This window comes from Echiichthys vipera (genome assembly GCF_963691815.1).
Source record: "Echiichthys vipera genome assembly, chromosome: 22".
NCBI lineage: Eukaryota > Metazoa > Chordata > Actinopteri > Perciformes > Trachinidae > Echiichthys > Echiichthys vipera.
Window position 1 is genome coordinate 6,245,511 of NC_139847.1, and position 19,390 is coordinate 6,264,900.

Below are 19,390 nucleotides of genomic sequence, written 5' to 3' on the forward strand. Positions count from 1 at the left end.
AAAGACTTTTTAATGCCAAAAGCTAATAAATGTTAGCCACATTCAGCTGTTAGCGGCTGTCCGGGATATCTACGTTAATAGTTATGACACAAAAAAAATGGTCTCGATGGCTTATCTGATGAGTGGATTTGCAGAAAAAGACCCCGGGGATGATTTTAAACCGGAATTTCCCTTTAACAGGTGCGATAAAGAAGGAGACTCATGATGTCAATCGATCACGGTAAGCACACCCAGAGTCCTGAGAAGAGGTCTAATCAGCAAGATAACTGAAAACACATGTGTGGGTGTAAAAAGCCTTTCAAAGCATCCAGATTATATAATAACTGGGATATGTAGTGTTTATATATTGCTTGTCAAAGAGGGAGGATAGCAGCTGCACCTTTTCATACCTTTAGGGTGGAGTGTTTGTCTGAGTGAACAAGTTGAAAGGATTTTTTTTAATTCTGTTTTTTTTGGCAGCATCCATACACAACTGCAGGGAATCAACTTTATAAGTGAATAGACTGAAAACAACAAAGCCTTTGTGTTTTAATGTGCGGCCTGCAGACAGATTACTTCATGGTTTAAGTTTATTCTGCTCTTTAAGAATCTCACAAAATAAAAATAAAACATTTCCAAAAATTCGCATTAACATTGTATGGATCTCTGTGGCTCAGAAGGATAATATATATCAAATTTGGCTACACACATAATACTAGTAAGTACGACCAAATGATTGGTATTTTTGGCCTTTAAACGGAAGTAATAATAAGAAAACATGAGTATGCTCACCTTTTTCTTTTAACAGCACGTGTGAATGGTGAAAAAAGACAATTTTAAAGATGTAATCAATCAGCCGATTTATTGTTACATAATGCGTTTATAACAAAGCAATGCATATTAACACAAAATATATATACAGAATGGAAAATCATCACTTTTAAAGGTTACACCATTGATTTTCTATTGCATTTCAATAAAGTTGAGTGTTCAAAATCAAAGCAGACATATTGTTACTTTTAATCCGTAGCCTGGATCGCACAATTCTCATAATGCACCTCAAGCTTCTTTCATTGTATACCTATAAATGTCCAGGTCTATAAAATCCCACACCTACAATTTCTAAAAAGGCATTACGAGTCTCAAGCTTTTTAAATTTCGGAAAGACGTTTTAATGCCGTCACCGTGCTGCCCAAAGCTAATCAATGTTAGCCACATTTAGCTATTAGCGGCTGTCCGGGATATCTACGTTAATAGTTGTGACACCAAAAAAATGGTCTTGATGGCTGATCCGATGAGTGGATTTGCAGAAAAAGACCCCGGGGATGATTCTTGCACCTCAAGCTTCTTTCATTATATAACTGTAAATGTCCAGGTCTATTAAATCCCACACCTACAATTTCTACAAGGCATTACGAGTCTCAAACTTTTTAAACTTTGGAAAGCTCCCTCTGAGCTCCAGAAGACATTACACAGCTGTTTAAACGTTTTCAGCAGTGCTCGTCAAGACAGGAAAAGTGAATGTACATTTTTTTTAATACCCTTTAAAACACAACAGAGAGTCTGTGACCCAACACACACTTTTAAGATCATTAGTGAAGTGCGAAACACATGTATTTACATTTTTGATACATTTTCAGTTGACAGGAACAAGCACAAAGTTTAAAGTGCAGACACGAGGACTTCCAAAAGGTAAGAAGCCAAACAGAAAAAATCTAATCAAACATTACACTATTTTCTGTCATAGCTTACCCTGGAAAACTGATAGCAATGATTTTACATGATCTGCATTGCATGATTGCAACATTGTATATGTCAATGTCAACCTCTCTTAAGACTTCTGCTGTTTATTCAAATGGATTCCAAGGATTGTATGTTCTTTCATACAAAGCATTAAGTCTATCCAAGATAACTTCAAAGGTCTTTTTTACTACGTTCACTGGTGTGACCAATACCTCAGCTACCTTTTCTATCGTACTGGCTGGTGGAGACACTTCTGAAACTTCTGGTAGAAGTGGTTCTGCCACCACTTCTACCAGTGGTGCTGTTAATTCTTCATGAATCACTGGTGCTTCGCTAAATACCTTCACAATTTTTGAATTCATGAACCCCGCTAAGGCAATTGCGAGTAATCCAGCGATCACCGCAAAACCCACTAAACCTCTGTACGACGTTTGAGCTGGATCGTCCGCCTGCTTCTTCAGGACGTTGCTTATAGCCTGTTTCCTGATCTCTTCCTGTGACATGGTTCCCGATGACCGTCTAATGCGCCCTTCCTCTTTCTGTATCTCTCCCTCTACTTCTTGTAGCTTTTTATCTGTGTAGTAGCCTTCATTGTTTTCTATCACTATCTTATCTATGGTGTTGAGTAGCTCTGCAACCTGGAACCGATTACTTCTGTAGTCATCCTCCTCGTTGTTCTTCCAGTATTTATTATCGACGACGTGGCACCGGCCTCCGCACTTCTTCACCAGATCACTCAGTCCCTCACTTTGCTCCACGTACTCCTTCATTTTCATTTCTTCAGGGAGCTGGTCACCATGAGTGAAGACAATTACAGCATATTTGAGGGCGTCTTCGGAGAAATATTCACACATCTTTGTGATGACGGCCTTCTCGTGCCCTGTGAACTTCTCCACTTTAAGCACAATGAGAAAAGCGTGAGGCCCAGGAGCGCATTCTGTGATGCACCTCATTATCTCAGGCTTCAGCTCCTCCTCAGACCTGCCTGCATCAAAGAATCCTGGAATGTCGATCAAAGTGACGCTTCTTCCGTTGACAGATTTGGTTTCGGCTGGAGAACAATGTGTTTTCAAGTCATTCAAATTGCTTGTTTTGAATTTGGCCTCACCCAATATGGTGTTAGCCAGGCTGCTCTTCCCAACTCCAGATTTTCCCACGAGGACAATCCTCCTTGTGTTTGGCACTAGAAGAGAAAGGGGACTCAGATTACTCAGATGACTGTTTTGTTGTAACAAGTAACACGTTTAAACGAATGAGTTATTTAGTTACGTTTTGGGTAATCAGTTACTTTTAAACTATTATTAAGAATTATTAAGAATCACTGAATTACTTCTGCCTGCACCAGTCCCCATAGGGTGACTTTTATGCATTAAGGACACAGTGACATCGCAGAGTACACTGGCGTGCACAGGGGCAATTGTTAAAAAACACGTGCTAAAGTGCCCCCTGGGAGCCAATACGCATGCTAAATTGCCCTCTTCAGTGGCGAGAATGTTCTATATGTGCCCTTTTTACCCCCTTTAACCCCAGCCCTTCAAAAAGTCTGTGCACGCCACTGGCCCAGGTCATTGTCATATACTTAATAGCCAAAAGGTGGCACAGACCTATCAGGTACCCTCAAGGGTTTCTTATATTTCGCCTACTTTCATGGACATGGAAGTACACAAGAGCTGTAGCGCTCCCTCTGCAGACCTCCACTGCTCTGACCTGCTGGGACACTATGCGCTACCTCTGGACAATATAACCAACAAAAAGTACAGGAAAGTACAAGTAGAAGTACTCTAACAAGTTATTATATCACTGTAACATACTTTTAAAAGTAACATTACCCAGCGCTGATTGTGTTTTCCCATTTAATCACTGCGCTCCAAGAATTGTTACACAGTGTACAGAAAGAACAAATGTTATCAGGCAAACTATTCTAAATGATGTTTTTGAATATTTCAACATACTGGGGCCCCTAAACAGTCTGCAATTGCATAAATTGTGTGTCTAGAAAGCTGAGGTTGAGGATAATCACAGCCCTATGAAACTTTACAACCACAAACTAGAGCCCTAGAACAGAGGATGTATGACTTTCCTATGTATATTGAAAATAAGGAGCTTTCCTACGCATTTTTCAAATCAGAAGTGCTCAACATCCGTCCCCAAAATGTCCAAATGTGAAACGTGTTGATGCCAAATCAAAGCATGGATTTTTCTATGGTCTTCCTAAAGGTCTGGGTGTCTTAATGTGGTATTTTGGGGGACATTTTCGATAATCTTTGACAATTTTGGCAGGAGGTTGACTCATGGATATTGTCACTTGTCACAGATTTTTTTTTTAATGATACACAAAAAAATATTATACGTGACATGATGATCCACAAATCCTGTTTAGAGGGATCAGAGCTTATTTGATCATAGTGAAATTATATTAACAACACAAAATAACCTGCAACTAAAATATATATGCATGAATACATTTTTAGGATTAGTTGTGAGTTTTGCCCCAAAATCATCCAGAATTTTAAATATTTTTGTATTTGAACAAAAGTATTTGCTGCTCATTGTCGACAAAACGGTAGAAAAAATAGCTAAACTTACCGCCCATGTCGCGAAAAAGTAGAAATCTGTACACAAAATGAACTGAGATCCGCGAGATGCCTCGACTGTAAGTCTTTTCTCTGGTTCTCTCGCTCTGACTCGCCTCTTGTTTGTTTTTTTTCTACCCGTCTGACTTGTTTTCTGGCTGATGGAATGATCTACCACATCGCCCTTGTTTTCATTCAAGTACATCATAAAGGCATCTTTATACTGCAACCTAAGCACCAGCGATAACAATGGTCTACCAGAAATGGCTACATAAAACAAAAGGTGTCATGATATTGGAGCTTAACTGAATATTCTCTCAAGTGCTTCAATGTTTATAGTTCTTTTCACCCTGAATATCATTATATACACAGTACAATGCAAAATTAACAAGAGTTTATCCTTTAAAAGTCAACATCCTGATGTGATCCTTTGCAAGTGTGCTTAAACATGTATTGCTTTCCTCAAATAATAGCAGAAGCATACTCTAAATATATACTAAATACTCTAAATATATACTAATATATACTAAATATGTGGCTTTGACAATTGACCATTTTTGGTGTTTAATACAAGAATGCATCAAAAATCAGGTAGTTTATCCCCAAAATTTCCGTCCATGTTTATATATTGAAATGTACAAGCTAAAGTCAGGATGTTCACAACCTTCATTTTCTTTTTCATTTGTCTGTTTTAAAGAATCAAAACACTGACTCATACCTGTCTGGCAACATTGGCAAAGGGTTAAGCAGGAAGTTTTGAATGGCACTACAGCCGAGTTAGTCGATATAGCATATTTCTTCTGATCCAGGATCATATGTCAAAGATTGGTTTCCATAGTGACTTAAAACAGAAAACAAACCGGGAATGTATACACACTCACAGTGTATGTAGCAAAAATGATAAATAAAGTGTTTTGTCCATCCAACCATTGGTCCAGTTTCCATCACTGGTCTTTTTGGCAATGGCAGCAAACCAAGAAGATCCCCCCCACCCCTCAAACATCGCTAAAGCTAGCATTTTAAGTCCAATCTTTAGCTTCTTAACTGCCTTTTTATTAACATTAGAGGGCGCTCACCTGATGTGACAAATTAAAATGGTTTAAGGAAAAAAAGAACTCTTGGAAACGTGAATAATTGGCATTTTTATTGTTGTTTATTGATAAATGTTGTAGCAAAGAAAACCTCCTACCTTAAAGTTATAGAGGGCACAAATGAGATAATCAGATATACAGAAACACAAAGGCATTTAATTACATTCAGAGACACAGAAAGCAAGCACATCAATGGTACGATCAATGTCAAAGGTATTATTGTAGATTACACATGCAATTTGTTCATATGATTACGTAATTCTTCAACAAAAACTACCAAATGTTGTTAACCCAAATGATTACATTAAAGTCAGATTTGAATGTAAACAAGTAACATACTTAGATACTTTTATGACTCTTGATAACACAAAGCTAAATTAGGCCATTAAAGAGATATTTGGTTACAAAGATAAGAAGTTAGACTTTAGTTTTACACCCTTACATTAACCCAAAACATTACGCCATCGTTAATATTTGTTGGTTAAAGAGAAAGTTTGATAGAATTCAGCCTAAAACTGTCCGACTGATGACAGAAATCTAATATACTAGAGTGAGAATGGAGCAGAATGTAAAAAATTTTGTATTAGTAATGGTGCGTTCCAGTTGTACCCGGAAGTCGGGATTACCCAACTCCGAGTCCGAACTTTCAACTGGACCCGAAAGTCAAAATCCTGACTCGGACGATCCGCACAACCCCTGAGTTGACATTTAAAGATGGCTTCCTTGGCTGTAAACAGTAAAGAAGCCCCTGTAATAATCATTTTATTTTAACACTTTTTTACTATTTGTTGTCAAAATAAGCCAAATACATAGTATTGTTAGATGTATATTATATGGAAATGCTGTCATAGTTTAATTTACATTTTTAACGTGTCTATGCGAACTACAAAGCAGTCCGTGCTAACAACGGCTAACCGTAGCCGGGTAGTTTCAGCTGCGTTTTTTCCGACTTTGTTACCGAAATGCTGATAACTCGGGTGTGACGTCATTCTCAGCTTCGACGTACAACATCCGAGGTAAAAGGGACGCACCATTAACAGTAATTGTACTGATTCTATGAATATAGCATCTTTTAAATCCGACTGTACTATTTCAAGATTAACATGTGAGCTGTAACAGAAATTAATATAGAAATAATTTTGGTAAATATTAGAAATCTGGTATTCAGCCCCCTCTCCCGTGAGTCAGTACTTCCAGCTCTAAGACTTCCTATTAAACCACCTGTTGCTCCTGCTGTGTCCCAGAAGTTGTTGCTGTAGACACGACTAACGACATGTTATGCTTCGGAGTTCCCTGTGCTACTCACTATTACCTGCTGCTGTCCCTGCTGTTGCTGCTGCTACTACTAATGCTAATGTTAGTCTTTCGTCTGTCATTAATTTCTCACCAAGGAAAATTGCCAACAGTGCTCCTGTTGTAACACCTCCCATCAGTATGAACTTCTGAACATTGCTTTTAGCCTTTGCTCTGATCTCTTTCTGTGACATGTTTGGAGATGATCCTTTAATGTGCTCTTCCTCTTGTTGTATCCGCCTCTCGCATGCTTGGAGCATCTCATTGGTGTAGCAGTTTTCATTGTTTGCCACAGTCATCTTATCTATTGTCTGGAGGAGCTCTGCCACCTGGAACTTGTTGCTCCTGTATTCGTTCTCCTCGTTGCTCTTCCAGTATCTATTATCCACGACGTGGCATCGGCTCCCGCACTTCTGTACCAGGTCATTCAGATCTGCATTTTGAACGACCCACTGCTCGATCGTCATTTCGTCGTCGAGGTTGTCGCCATGGGTAAAGAGAACGATCGCATATTTTAAGGCGGCATCGGAGAAATATTGAAGCAGTTTTTTGATGACAGCCTGCTCGTGCTCTGTGAATTTCTCCACTTTAAGCACAATGAGAAAAACGTGAGGCCCAGGAGAGCACTCTGTGATGCACCTCACTATCTCACTCTTCATCTTTTCCTCAGACCTTGTGTCGAAAAACCCAGGAGTGTCAATCCACATAATGCTTCTTCCATTGACGCATTTGGTTTCAGCTTTGCATTCGCTTGTTCCCGAATTGGCTGTACTGTCTGGCTTGAACAAAGTCTCTCCAAATATGGTGTTGCCAAGGCTGCTCTTTCCAGCTCCAGTTTTTCCCAAGACCACAATCCTCCTTGTTGATACTAGAAGACAATAATGACTCAGTGTCAGTTATATATAATATTCTAATTTGTCTACGAAGGTGCAGGAGATGTACGGTGGGAAAAGTAGCTCAAAAGTAGGGACATTTTGCAGACAATATCACCATGGTAACTCGCAAATGATGGACTGCGTTGCTGTGTTTTCAATGCAAGTAAAACTGGCTACTGCTTACAAGCCTGTCAGTGTTCAGATTAGGCTTATCTAAACATAGATCTGTGTATATTTCTGTGTGTATGTATGTTTTACTAGTGGAAATATCAAATACAGTATAGACACTACCTCTGTACGAGGGCTTTGACTGTTGCTAACAAGCAGTTCAAATGGATACAGATGTTTTGGAAATGTGCAAAAAATAATATTACAGCTTTAATATTATTATGTGCTTGTGGATTGCTTAGTTGTTACATAAAATTATGTAAGACATAAGTTCAGTTCCAGTCATCAAAAATGAGCCAAATAGGCCTTGTGTCCCTCTCAGTCACTGTTTGCATTATTCTTCTTCACGTTGCATGGTATTGCATGTGATTGGTCAGAGGTTACTGAGGGGTGGGGTTAAATCTTACGGAAGAGTTTTTCTGAAATAACTACGAGATGAGAAGCCAAACACAAAGCTTTTTTTTTTAAATTGCTGTAGTGAGAATGGCTCATTATATACGCTTAAAGCCTTGATTCTATGAAATGCAAGTTTTTTGTTTTTTTAAATAAACCTGATATTTATCGTGACTCATTTAATGTAGTGGAGTGGATAAAATGGACCATTTGTGACCCTATGACATGACTTTTCTTACAACATAAATATATAAATGCCACGTATATATCAATTCAAACATTATTAAACACACGTCACTTGTAACAACAACAATCAATGTCATTTACATATCATGAGAATTAAAAAATGTACACAAACATGGGAAAATATTGAATTTTCTGTGCATGGAGAATATAAAAGAATAAGGAACTTACCGCTCATGCTTTCAAAAATAGAAATCAGTGCAGAATTTAGAAAATGACTTGGCTCTTCAGGATCTTGAGGATGTCGAGGATGTTGTAACTACGTGTCCTTTCTTTTGACTTTCACTTTCTTTCGCCGCCTGTTTGACTTGTTTCTTGGTGGAAGGCTGATGGAATGAGTGTTATCACACGTGTACTTCTATTTTTATACAAGTGTACACCTTAAGAAGCCAGGTCTACAATGTGCTGCTATCACTTGTCACATCTGGTCATACTGTATCTTTCTTAACCACAAACTTATGACATTACATTTCTGTGTAATTTAATGTTAATTTCTAAATCAGCTAATGCTCTATAAAATACACAAAGTATGTGACCCGGTTAAGTAAGTCAAATACATTGATTCCTGTACGGTAATGCCAAATAATAGTCTTCTTACTGTACTGACACTGTTGTGGATTTGTTATATTGAAAAGCACAACCCTAAAAAATAACAATATTACATACATGTTTGTTATTTTTATGCCTTAATGTCACCGCTTATTAACAGTTCACATCAACATTAACTTGAATGAAGCTTAAGCTACCAATTAGCTGTGTTACCCCAAAAATGTGAATTTACGGTTTACTCTGTTGACTAGTACACATTGATGATGTCATAATCATACAACATTGTGCTGTTAATCGAATATCAACACCACCAAAGGTTATTACCCCAAAATGGTAACGTTAAAGTGCTCTGTAGTGTGCAGGCGCAGTACTTACAGTGCACAGAGAGTTTTGTTGAGTCCTACAGTAATACATCTAATGAACATCATAGTACATATTTCTTTAAGGACGTAGTTAAAGTCATAATCCTTATGAGACCATTAAGATCTGGAGAGTTTATTTGGTTGGGTCTATTTAGAGTATCAGTCATACAGCGGTGTTAATGGACAAGAGGGAACAAAGCTAACACAGAGGACATGAGTCTAATCCATCATTTTATTGTTACCTTATGGTTTTTACATTTTAAGCGAATATTTTCAAAACACAAAAGATTAAGAGAATAAAATGGGAAATAATCGTCCGACATGTAACAAATCTCCATCAGTGAATTTCATTCATTTTTGATCATTTCATCAAACAGTGACCAAGTGTATTCGCTGCCATCTACAGGACATCAGTCAGAATTCCTCAATATTATAATATTCGGTATACTTTCGTAACATTAAGCCTGGCACAAGCAAACAATAATCCGAAAAACAGTCAATTTCAAATGTTTGTTAATAATAAGCACAACTAAAATGCCGTTATACAAGAAAGATGTCTGTTACAATACAACATATTCCGACGAAATGCATCAAGCAATAAACCAATTCTCCTCACATTTCCATCATAAAGTGAGAATATGAAGAAGAAAGGAATATAAGCAATACTTGGTTGCATCTGAACTATAATTCCTACACTATATCCATATGGAAAATCATCTCAGCACCTTAAAGGAGAAGCTTTAATTTTCAATTTCCCAAAGTAATTGCGTAAAAGCAAGAATAATAAGATATAGTTGTGTGTTTGCTATTCAGTCTGTTACCATATCCAAGTCTGACAGTCGCAACCGATACATATTAGGGTGACACTCTGTTAGTCTAGGGACCGGACCCTTCAACCGCACCCCTATGATTTATACTTGGACATCATAAGATAGCAGCAAATAAAGAAGGCACTCATCAGCATTTTTTTACGTCTCTCAAAACAAAGTCTAAATGGATACATGTTTAATTCTACCCATGTCATTGCTCTTCCTCTTCTTCCTGGCAATGAGACTGCTGCTGCTGCTCCAATCACAGAAAACACCCAAAATATATTTCCTATAAACTTTCTTAGTTCGCCACCTGGCCCTCCTTCTATTAGGATTAAAGCTGTCACCTCCACAGTTTGTGCTCCTCCTACTACCCAAACTGCTGCAGCTACAGCCCCTAATGCTGCAACGCCTACAGCTACTGCCACTACTGATGTAACTACTTCTCCTACGGTTATGGCTGCTACAGTGATTCCCCATATTGCTCCAGCTACTACCTCTACTGGAACAACTACTACTGCTGCAACTGCTGCCTTTAATGGCTCTAACCACAGTACTACTGGAACGAATGCCTCTGCTACTCTATCTTTTACCCCAGAAAAGATCATGAATGAATATATAAACTTCATTAATCTGCCAGCTACTGCTCCTAGTATAAAGAGCATCCAAATTATACCACCTATAAACCTTCTTAACCTGGCAGCTACTGCTCCTATCATAGAAAACATCCAAAATACATCATCTATAAACTTTCTTAATCTGCGAACTACAGCTCCTATCATAGAAAATATACCATTGATAAACTTACCTAATGTGTCAGCTACTGCATCTATCATGGAAAAGATCCAAAATATACAACCCATGAACTTTTTTAACCCGCGAACAACTGCTCCTATGACAGAAAAGATCCAAAATAGAGCACGTATGACCTTTCTCAATCCGCCACCTACTGCTTCAGTTGATTTTTTTGTTTCTGTTGCTACTTCTTCTGCTTCTTCCATCGATTCTTCTCCTGTTCCAGTTGCTGCCTCTCGTTCATTCTCTACTCCTCCACCTTCATTCACTCCAACACTTTTCTGCGGAAGTACGACAGCTGTCCCAAAGACGGCTTCCTCATCTGATTCTGCCGCTGGGCTTGTTGATTTGACCCACGCATTCTTTGAGACACTTCTGAGACCTTGTGAGGTATTTCCTGTTGATGTTCCAGTGCCCTCTTCTTCTCTCCTCGCTGCTTGGAGCATCTTCTCAGTGTAGCAGCCTCCTTTGTTTGCCTTCACTATCTTGTCTGTTGTGTTGAGCAGCTCTGCCACCTGGAACTTGTTGCTCCTGTATTCATCCTCTCGGCCGTTTTTCCAGTATTTGTCATCGACAACGTGACACCGGCTGCCGCACTTCTTCACCAGATCACCGAGGCGTTTATTCTGATCCACAAACTCCTCAATTTTCATTCCTGCCGGGAGCTGGTCACCATGAGTGAAGACAACCGCAACATACTTTAAAGCGTCCTCAGAGAAATACTGAAATATTTTGCTGACGACAGCGTGCTCTCGCTTGGTGAATTTCTCCACTTTAAGCACAATGAACAAAGCGTGAGGCCCAGGGGCGCACTCTGTGATGCACCCCACTATCTCACGCTTCACCTCCTCCTCAGGTCTATCCGTGTCAAAGGAACCAGGAGTGTCGACCACAGTAACTCTTCTGCCATGAACAGATTTGGACCTTGCGTGACATTCACTTGTTCCACAGATGGAGTTGTGCTTTATCTTAAACACTTCCTCTCCAAATAGGGTATTTGCTAGGCTGCTTTTCCCTGCTCCCCGTTTTCCCAGCAGCACGATTCTCCTTGTTGTCAACACTAGATGAGACAAATGGTGACGTTTAATTAATAATGTACATTTGCATTGACAAGGAGTAAAAATGAAAACCATTTACCTAAAGTTATAATCTGTACGTTTTCAGGTATGTTGTTTCTAGCTAACTCTTTTGCGGTAAGATGTAATTGCACGTGGGTCTGTTCTTTCAGAGCCCTCCATCTTGTCACATTCGCAATCTCTGTTTATTTGCCCTTCTTCACGCATTCGTTTCTTGTTTCTTTTTCTTTGGACTGGAAGTTGAACAATCTTCTTTCTCTGTCTGTTGATCCTCCATTTTAGGTTAGGTTCTCCATCAGTGGGTCATGTGACCACCATTGTTTTAACCCACTCTTTGATAGATTTAAAAGAAATTTAACTAGATGAAAATCTAACGGATTATGACTTTAACAGCAACTTTAAAATTGATATTGTGATTTTGTGCAAACTTTTTTAAAAACTGGGGCCACCATCAGGTCAAGTTTTAATTTGCTAGAACACTTTGGTTTATGACCAAATACCTGCAAAACTAAAGGCATTCCCCTCAGCCTCAACTTCACTGAGTGTCTCATCTCATCTTCATCTGCTTATCTGGGGTCGGGTCGCGGGGGCAGCAGCTTTAGCAAGGGACCCCAAAGTTCCCTTTCCCGGGCCACATTAACCAGCTCTAACTGGGGGATCCCGAGGCATTCCCAGGCCAGTGTGGAGATATAATCTCTCCACCTGGTCCTGGGTCTTCCCCGAGGCCTCCTCCCAGCTGGACGTGCCTGGAACACCTCCCTAGGGAGGCGCCCAGGGGGCATCCTTATTAGATGCCCGAACCACCTCAACTGGCTCCTTTTAACGCTAAGGAGCTGCGGCTCTACTCCGAGTTCCTCACGGATGGCTGAACTTCTCACCCTCTCTCTAAGGGAGAGTCCAGCCACCCTCCTGAGAAAACCCATTTCGGCCGCTTGTACCCGCGACCTCGTTCTTTCGGTCATGACCCAGCTTTCATGACCATAGGTGAGGGTAGGAACGAAGATTGACCGGTAGATCGAGAGCTTTGCCTTCCGGCTCAGCTCTCTTTTCGTCAACGGTGCTGTGGAGCGACTGCAACACCGTCCCCGCTGCTCCGATTCTCCGGCCAAACTCACGCTCCATCGTCCCCTCACTCGTGAACATGATCCCGAGGTACTTGAACTCCTTCACTTGGGGTCAGGACTCATTCCCTACCTGGGGTAAGCAATCCACCGGTTTCGTGCTAAGAGCCATGGCCTCAGATTTAGAGATGCTGATCCTCATCCCAGCCGTTTCACACTCGGCTGCGAACCGATCCAGTGAGTGCTGAAGGTCACTGACCGACCGGGTGTGTTTATTGCTATTATTTATGTATTTGTGATGATACATTTTTACGCTGCATGAAACCCTATATTTTTTTATGATGGTGATGGTTGAAAATAAAACTGATATTCTCATCACAGATTTCTCACCTTCACAGTTGCATTTCACTTCTCTCTACTCTCATCACTGGATGCTGGTTTGTGCTGCCATCTGGAGGTTAATGGAATATCATGCACAGCTTGGTGTATTTTGGTGTTTTCAGTTCCTGTTAAGCCGCTCTCTCGCAAGAAGTCTATTTTATCTAGTTTATTACTTCTATCACATGAATACTTTATAGCAGCTGATTAAACTCTCCGCAAAAGTCTTCTCAGATAAAGATGACATGGACTACTCTGCTGAAATGCCACAGGGCAGATAATTAACCCAAAGGTCTGCGTCACAAATACCAAACATGTGACTCAGGAGGCTGCGTATTTTACATTAGTCAGTACTGATTCTATTATAACAGTTAGCCTAACGCATGGTTTTTTCAAATGACAGCATTTTAAGGATAATTTAGCCAAAATATTACTTTGCAGAATGTCTTATGTGATAGAATAGTGTACAGTGGATCAGTGTTAACACGTAAAAACTGTAAGTAGTAACTTTTAACTCACCATCCATATTGTTGGAAGAGAAATGTGGTAAAAAGCAAAAATGTGGATTGACCAGAGGAGCCTCCTGTGTGTTTGTTTTCCACTCCCTATGAAGAAATTTTAAGTTTCAATTTCACTTACTGTGAAATCGAAACAGGGAGGGGGTGAGCCTCCGTGGAAAAACTGAATCTGCACAAATAACATTTTTTCTAAGGCTTCACTTTATTAATTCCTCATATTTGTCTTGGCGATACATTATAATCCACACAGAACCACAACTATTCTGATACAATGATGCTGTCCATACATTTTCTGCTTAGCTTCTGCAACAGGAATCCGTGAACATTTTTTGACAGGAGGCAGAAATAAAGTCGGCGGTGCAAACAAAATATATTTCAATGCTGGTGAAAATATCTTTGATGTTTGTGTTCTAGTTTACGGAGCGTGCGCTGGACACCACATCCAAATCTATACGACCTATATGAATAATCATAATCAGCTCAGTGGTTAAAGATAGTTTAGATAAAGATTTTCAAGCAAACTAAAGGAAAATGTGTAGACATTTCTTATTCCACAGATCCCTTGTTTTGTAAAGAATAGCAGTGGATTTAGATCATGTCTGTTTGATATACTCTTATACTTTATGATCTATAATCACTCACAAGAATATGAAGTTTGAAGCTCAGACAAGAAAAACACCCTGTTGCATATGACTACAACATACAATAACATAATCCGCTCAATAGCAGAAGATTGCAATGCAATCATGAGATTACTTTTGAATACATTCTCTCCACCTTGGTGAAGAGCCATGGCTCATTTTTGGTTGAAACTCTGTCTCTACTTTGGGTCAAATAGTTTGTCCAAAGCACCACTTGCTTTTTCATAGACAGATAGTGCTCCATCCTTGACAGCCTCTGCTGCCATCTTTATTGCTTCCAGTGGTGTGTCTGCTCCCTCGGATGCAGAGTATCCTGTAGCACCTCCCAATCCCGCTCCCACTGCAGCAGTTACCGCTGTAAGTGTGATTAATGTAGTTTTAGCTACACCTGCTGCTGTTCCTTTCGCCACTACTCCTGCTCCTGCTGTTCCTGCTCCTGCTGTTCCTGTTCCTGCTGTTCCTGCTGCTCCTGCTGCTCCGGCTCCTGCTGTTCCTGCTGCTCCTGCTGCTGTTCCTGCTCCTGCTGTTCCTGCTGCTCCTGCTGTTCCTGCTGCTGTTCCTGCTCCTGCTGTTCCTGCTGCTCCTGCTGTTCCTGCTGCTGTTCCTGCTGCTGTTCCTGCTCCTGCTGTTCCTGCTGCTCCTGCTGTTCCTACTGCTGTTCCTGCTCCTGCTGTTCCTGCTGCTCCTGCTGTTCCTACTGCTGTTCCTGCTCCTGCTGTTCCTGCTGCTCCTGCTCCTGCTGTCCCTGCTGCTCCTGCTCCTGCTGCTCCTGCTCCTCCTATGCCTACTACTGCTAGTACTTCTTTGACTGCGGATACTGATGGTGATGCTTTCTTCACAACTAGGCAAAGTATTGCAAAGGTCACTATTCCACCAAACAAAGCTCCCAACAGTGCACCTGTTAGAGTACCTGCCAATCTGATCCAAAGACTCTTGTTCACTTTGCTTTTAGCCTTCTGTCTGACTTCTACCTCTGACATATTACCCGATGACAGTCTAATGTGCGCGGCCTCTAGTTCTATTTCTTCCTCCACTGCTTGTAGCATCTCGTTGGTGTAACATCTTCCATTGTTTGCCTCATATACCTCGTCTATGGTCTTGAGCAGCTCCTTCACTTGGAACTGGTTGGTCCTGTATTCATCCTGTTGGTTGTTGTTGTTCCAGTATTTATTATCAACGACGTGACAGCGGCCTCCACACTTCTTTATCAGATCACTCATAGGCACACTGTTGCGGAAATAATCCTCAATTGTCTGTCCCTCATTGAGCTGGTCACCATGAGTGAAGATAACTATTGCGTATTTAAAGGCTTCCTCAGAGAAGTATTGGCATATTTTTTTGATGACTTCCTTCTCCTGCTCTGTGAACTTCTCCACTTTGAGCACAATGAGAAAAGCGTGAGGCCCAGGAGCGCACTCTGTGATACACCTCACTATCTCAGGCTTCACCTCCTCCTCAGGTCTGTGTGTGTCAAAGAATCCAGGAGTGTCGATCAGAGTGATGTTTCTTCCGTTGACAGATTTGGTTTCTGCTTTACATTCACTTGTTTCAGAGTTAGAAGTGTGGGAGGTCCTGAACCTGTTCTCTTCAAATACGGTGTTAGCCAGGCTGCTTTTCCCATATCCAGTTTTTCCACAAATGACAATTCTTCTGTTTGACTCTGAAAGAATAAGAAATAATGCCCATCAATAATACTGTACATTTGTCTCGTCGACAGACAAGTTAATTACATGATTTTGATTTTAACTGGTGAACGTGCCGACTAAAACTAACAGGCTGCTACATGAATGTTCTTTACTTGTTCTTTAAAATGCAATGAAACGATTTTTCACAGTCTTCACTGTAGAGTGCAGTAAACGAAGCAGAGGATTTTGACTGATTTTATTTAGGCCAGTTCAATAACTGTCCATTCTCTGGTGAATTGTCGGTGTTGTGCCGCATTCAGCACCCCTGCCGTGAAATGCACCCCCTTCGCATTATAGGTGATATTCTGGATCAGAAGGCTGTTGTTTCCACCTATAGGACTAGTTTATATATATATATATATATATATATATATATATATATATATATATATATATATATATATATATACACACACACACACACACACACACACACAGGTATATATATATATACAGCTAACCCACAATGGTCAGAACATTGGTTACTTACAGTCTTTTAACTATTTTAAAGAGTTTAAAATCACAAACTTGGATAATAGCGAACACAAAACAACACCTTTTTGTATGTTCTGTGCAAATAAACTGCAGCCATAATTACAAAATGAACTTTCTGTGTGGAGTTTGCATTTTCTCCCCGTGTCTGCATGGGTTTTCTCCGGGTTCCCCTGTGTCCTCCCACAGTCCAAAGACATGTCCGTGTTAGGTTAATTGATGACTCTAAAATTGCCCGTAGGTGTGAATGGTTGTCTGTCTCTGTTCGTCTCTATGTGCCCTGTGATAGACTGGTGTCCTGTCCAGGGTGGACCCCGCCTCACGCCCGATGACAGGTGGGATCGGCTCCAGCCCCCCCCCAAACTAAAATGGATCTTTGGAGCAAGTTGAATGTGTTTGACTTAGACTTAGTTTCCTAAATATAACCCCAGCTTTTCTTCCAATGCATAGGTACAAAAGTGATTTTAATTGGGTCACCTCTTTCTTTTTTCAGAGTAGGAGACATTGCGGTGGTGGTTTAACCACACGGAGACGACTGAGAACAACAACAACAACAACAACAACAACAACAACAACAACAACAGAGCGGACCTTGGTGAGCTGTTGCGAAGAGGACGCAGAAACCGGCGAAGAAGAGCGTAGCGGGAGCGCGCGGATCGTTGTGGCCGCGCGTACGCTGAGATAGACAGTTATTAGATAGTTTGGAGAGAGAGGACAGCGGCCATGAATCGCTATTTCCACAGGGGCTTCAACTCAAAATGGCCAGGAAATGTTCCCCCCGGGGCCCGCCAGTTGAACAGCCCTGTCCTACAGCCTGGTTAAAGTGTGGTCACGACAGCGTAAAGTAGATCCACTCAGCCAAAGACCACCAGAAGACGGAAGTCAGGCAGTGGAAAGTTTTAAAGTCAAGTTTTCCCCCTTTGGCATTTAGCTAAATGCAGCGTTTAGCGTCATATTTGATAGATTCATGTCCAGTCATCAACTAATAACTTAAGCCATAACTTTTCACTCACCTTCCATGCTGCTGGAGGAGAAATCAGCGTCAAATCAAAACGATTTTGATCTATGTAGCACTGGATATCCCTGCGCCTGTTCGCCTGTGGTCTGAAGAAAGTGTAGTTTCACTTTGACCCGTGAGGAAAGGGAATGTTAGTTTGGGGGAGGGGTTTTAATATCAAGCATTAACTTTATTTGCGCAAATAAAAAACGGTTATAGGTTAAATAAAAAAAAGATTTTTCAACAGTGACCAGTCAGCAATGTTTCCACAGAAAACAGACATGCCCTAATGAAGCTTTTTTATATATATATATTTTATATTTGTAGTTTGTGGCTTCAGTTTGGTACGTGCACAAAAACAGACACACTGGTCCAATCAACCAGGTTACCTGAAAACACCTGAGGGGGTTCAGAGCCTTAAAAAAGAATCAGATGTGTTTACAATATCAACTATGAAGTACAGGTCGGATTAGCCCAATAGACCAGGGGCCCTCATCTCAGCTTCATGCGCTTATCCGGGGTCGGGTCGCGGGGGGAAGCAGCTCCAGCAGGGGACCCCAAACTTCCCTTTCCCGGGCCACATTAACCAGCTCTAACTGGGGGATCCCGAGGCGTTCCCAGGCCAGTGTGGAGATATAATCTCTCCACCTGGTCCTGGGTCTTCCCCGAGGCCTCCTCCAAGCTGGACGTGCCTGGAACACCTCCCTCGGCAGGCGCCCAGGGTTCATCCTTACCAGATGATCCTGAACCACCTCAACTGGCTCCTTTCAACGCTAAGGAGCAGCGGCTCTACTCCGAGTTCCTCACGGATGCTGAACTTCTCACCCTCTCTCTAAGGGAGACTCCAGCCCCCCTCCAGGGGCCCTCGGGAGGAATTTAAATATCTGCACCTTGCAACTTAACGCGCAGTGTTCAGTCCTGACTGAACTAATTAACTTTTAATGTTGTCAAAATTGAGGTAAATGTGGAGTGTATGTGAATGTGTTTCCTGTGTTTTCTGTGTTTGAATGGTTTCGCTTTCTAATTCACAATGTGAAAAACACACTGCATGTGTTTTAATGCACATACATTTTAGGGCACACTCACACTGTCCCTGTACCTGTACCTGTCCCTAAGGTATATGCACAACTGAACAGACATATCCCATCACGTGTCCTTGGTTTATTGATTATCTGATGACAAACACACACAAACACCCATTGGACTTATTTTCGTCAAATGCATTTGCAAGAATTATTATACATCTAAATATCCATCATGAACATAATGACTCTTCATGACTGCGTCAGGAAAGCCACAACAAACAAACCACATTCCGTCACATGCTTTAAAGTAATATATGTATTGGTTTAACTCTAAAGATGACATTATTTCACATGTTTCAGTACTAATACTTTGATATCGAGACAGAGGGACAGCTATGAACCAAAGCTCATAATAAGGATGTGATGAAAGCTGCTTCCTCATCAGCAGCCAGAGTGTCCGTGTGTCTCAGATACAGTAAATACATTTATTCTCCCTTTTTAAATAAACAAAAAACATGTCTTCTGCTGTTCCAGTGTGTTGACTTCATTGGATTTTAACAGCTGACTTTGTTTTTGCTGTATCATCGTGTAAAACCCCACTTTGACATTGTTCACGTGAACACATTTAGCACAGGTCGGTTCAC

The 19,390-nt window shown here is 40.8% G+C and overlaps 1 protein-coding gene across 1 annotated transcript; it reads right to left on the reverse strand.

The window, feature by feature from the left end:
- Positions 1–831: 831 nt before the first annotated feature.
- LOC310963938 (uncharacterized protein) lies at positions 832–17,860 on the reverse strand. The gene is made up of 7 exons (XM_083936895.1): positions 17,738–17,860; positions 14,731–16,207; positions 11,256–11,776; positions 6,693–7,547; positions 4,471–4,562; positions 4,309–4,429; positions 832–2,905 (listed from the first exon to the last, which is right to left on the reverse strand). Exons 1-7 carry the CDS (start codon positions 17,742–17,744, stop codon positions 1,827–1,829), a joined length of 4,152 nt encoding a protein of 1,383 aa, XP_083793021.1. The 5' UTR covers positions 17,745–17,860; the 3' UTR covers positions 832–1,826.
- Positions 17,861–19,390: the final 1,530 nt, after the last annotated feature.

What these genes read in the sequence shown, in the direction of transcription:
- LOC310963938 (XM_083936895.1), bottom strand. An exon ending in GACAAACTATTTGACCCAAA is followed by an intron (nt 11,777 to 14,730) that starts GTAGAGACAGAG and finishes TGTTCATGGCAG; the next exon opens with AAGAGTTACTGTGGTCGACA. An exon ending in AACAGGAAATACCTCACAAG is followed by an intron (nt 7,548 to 11,255) that starts GTCTCAGAAGTG and finishes ATTGTCTTCTAG; the next exon opens with TATCAACAAGGAGGATTGTG.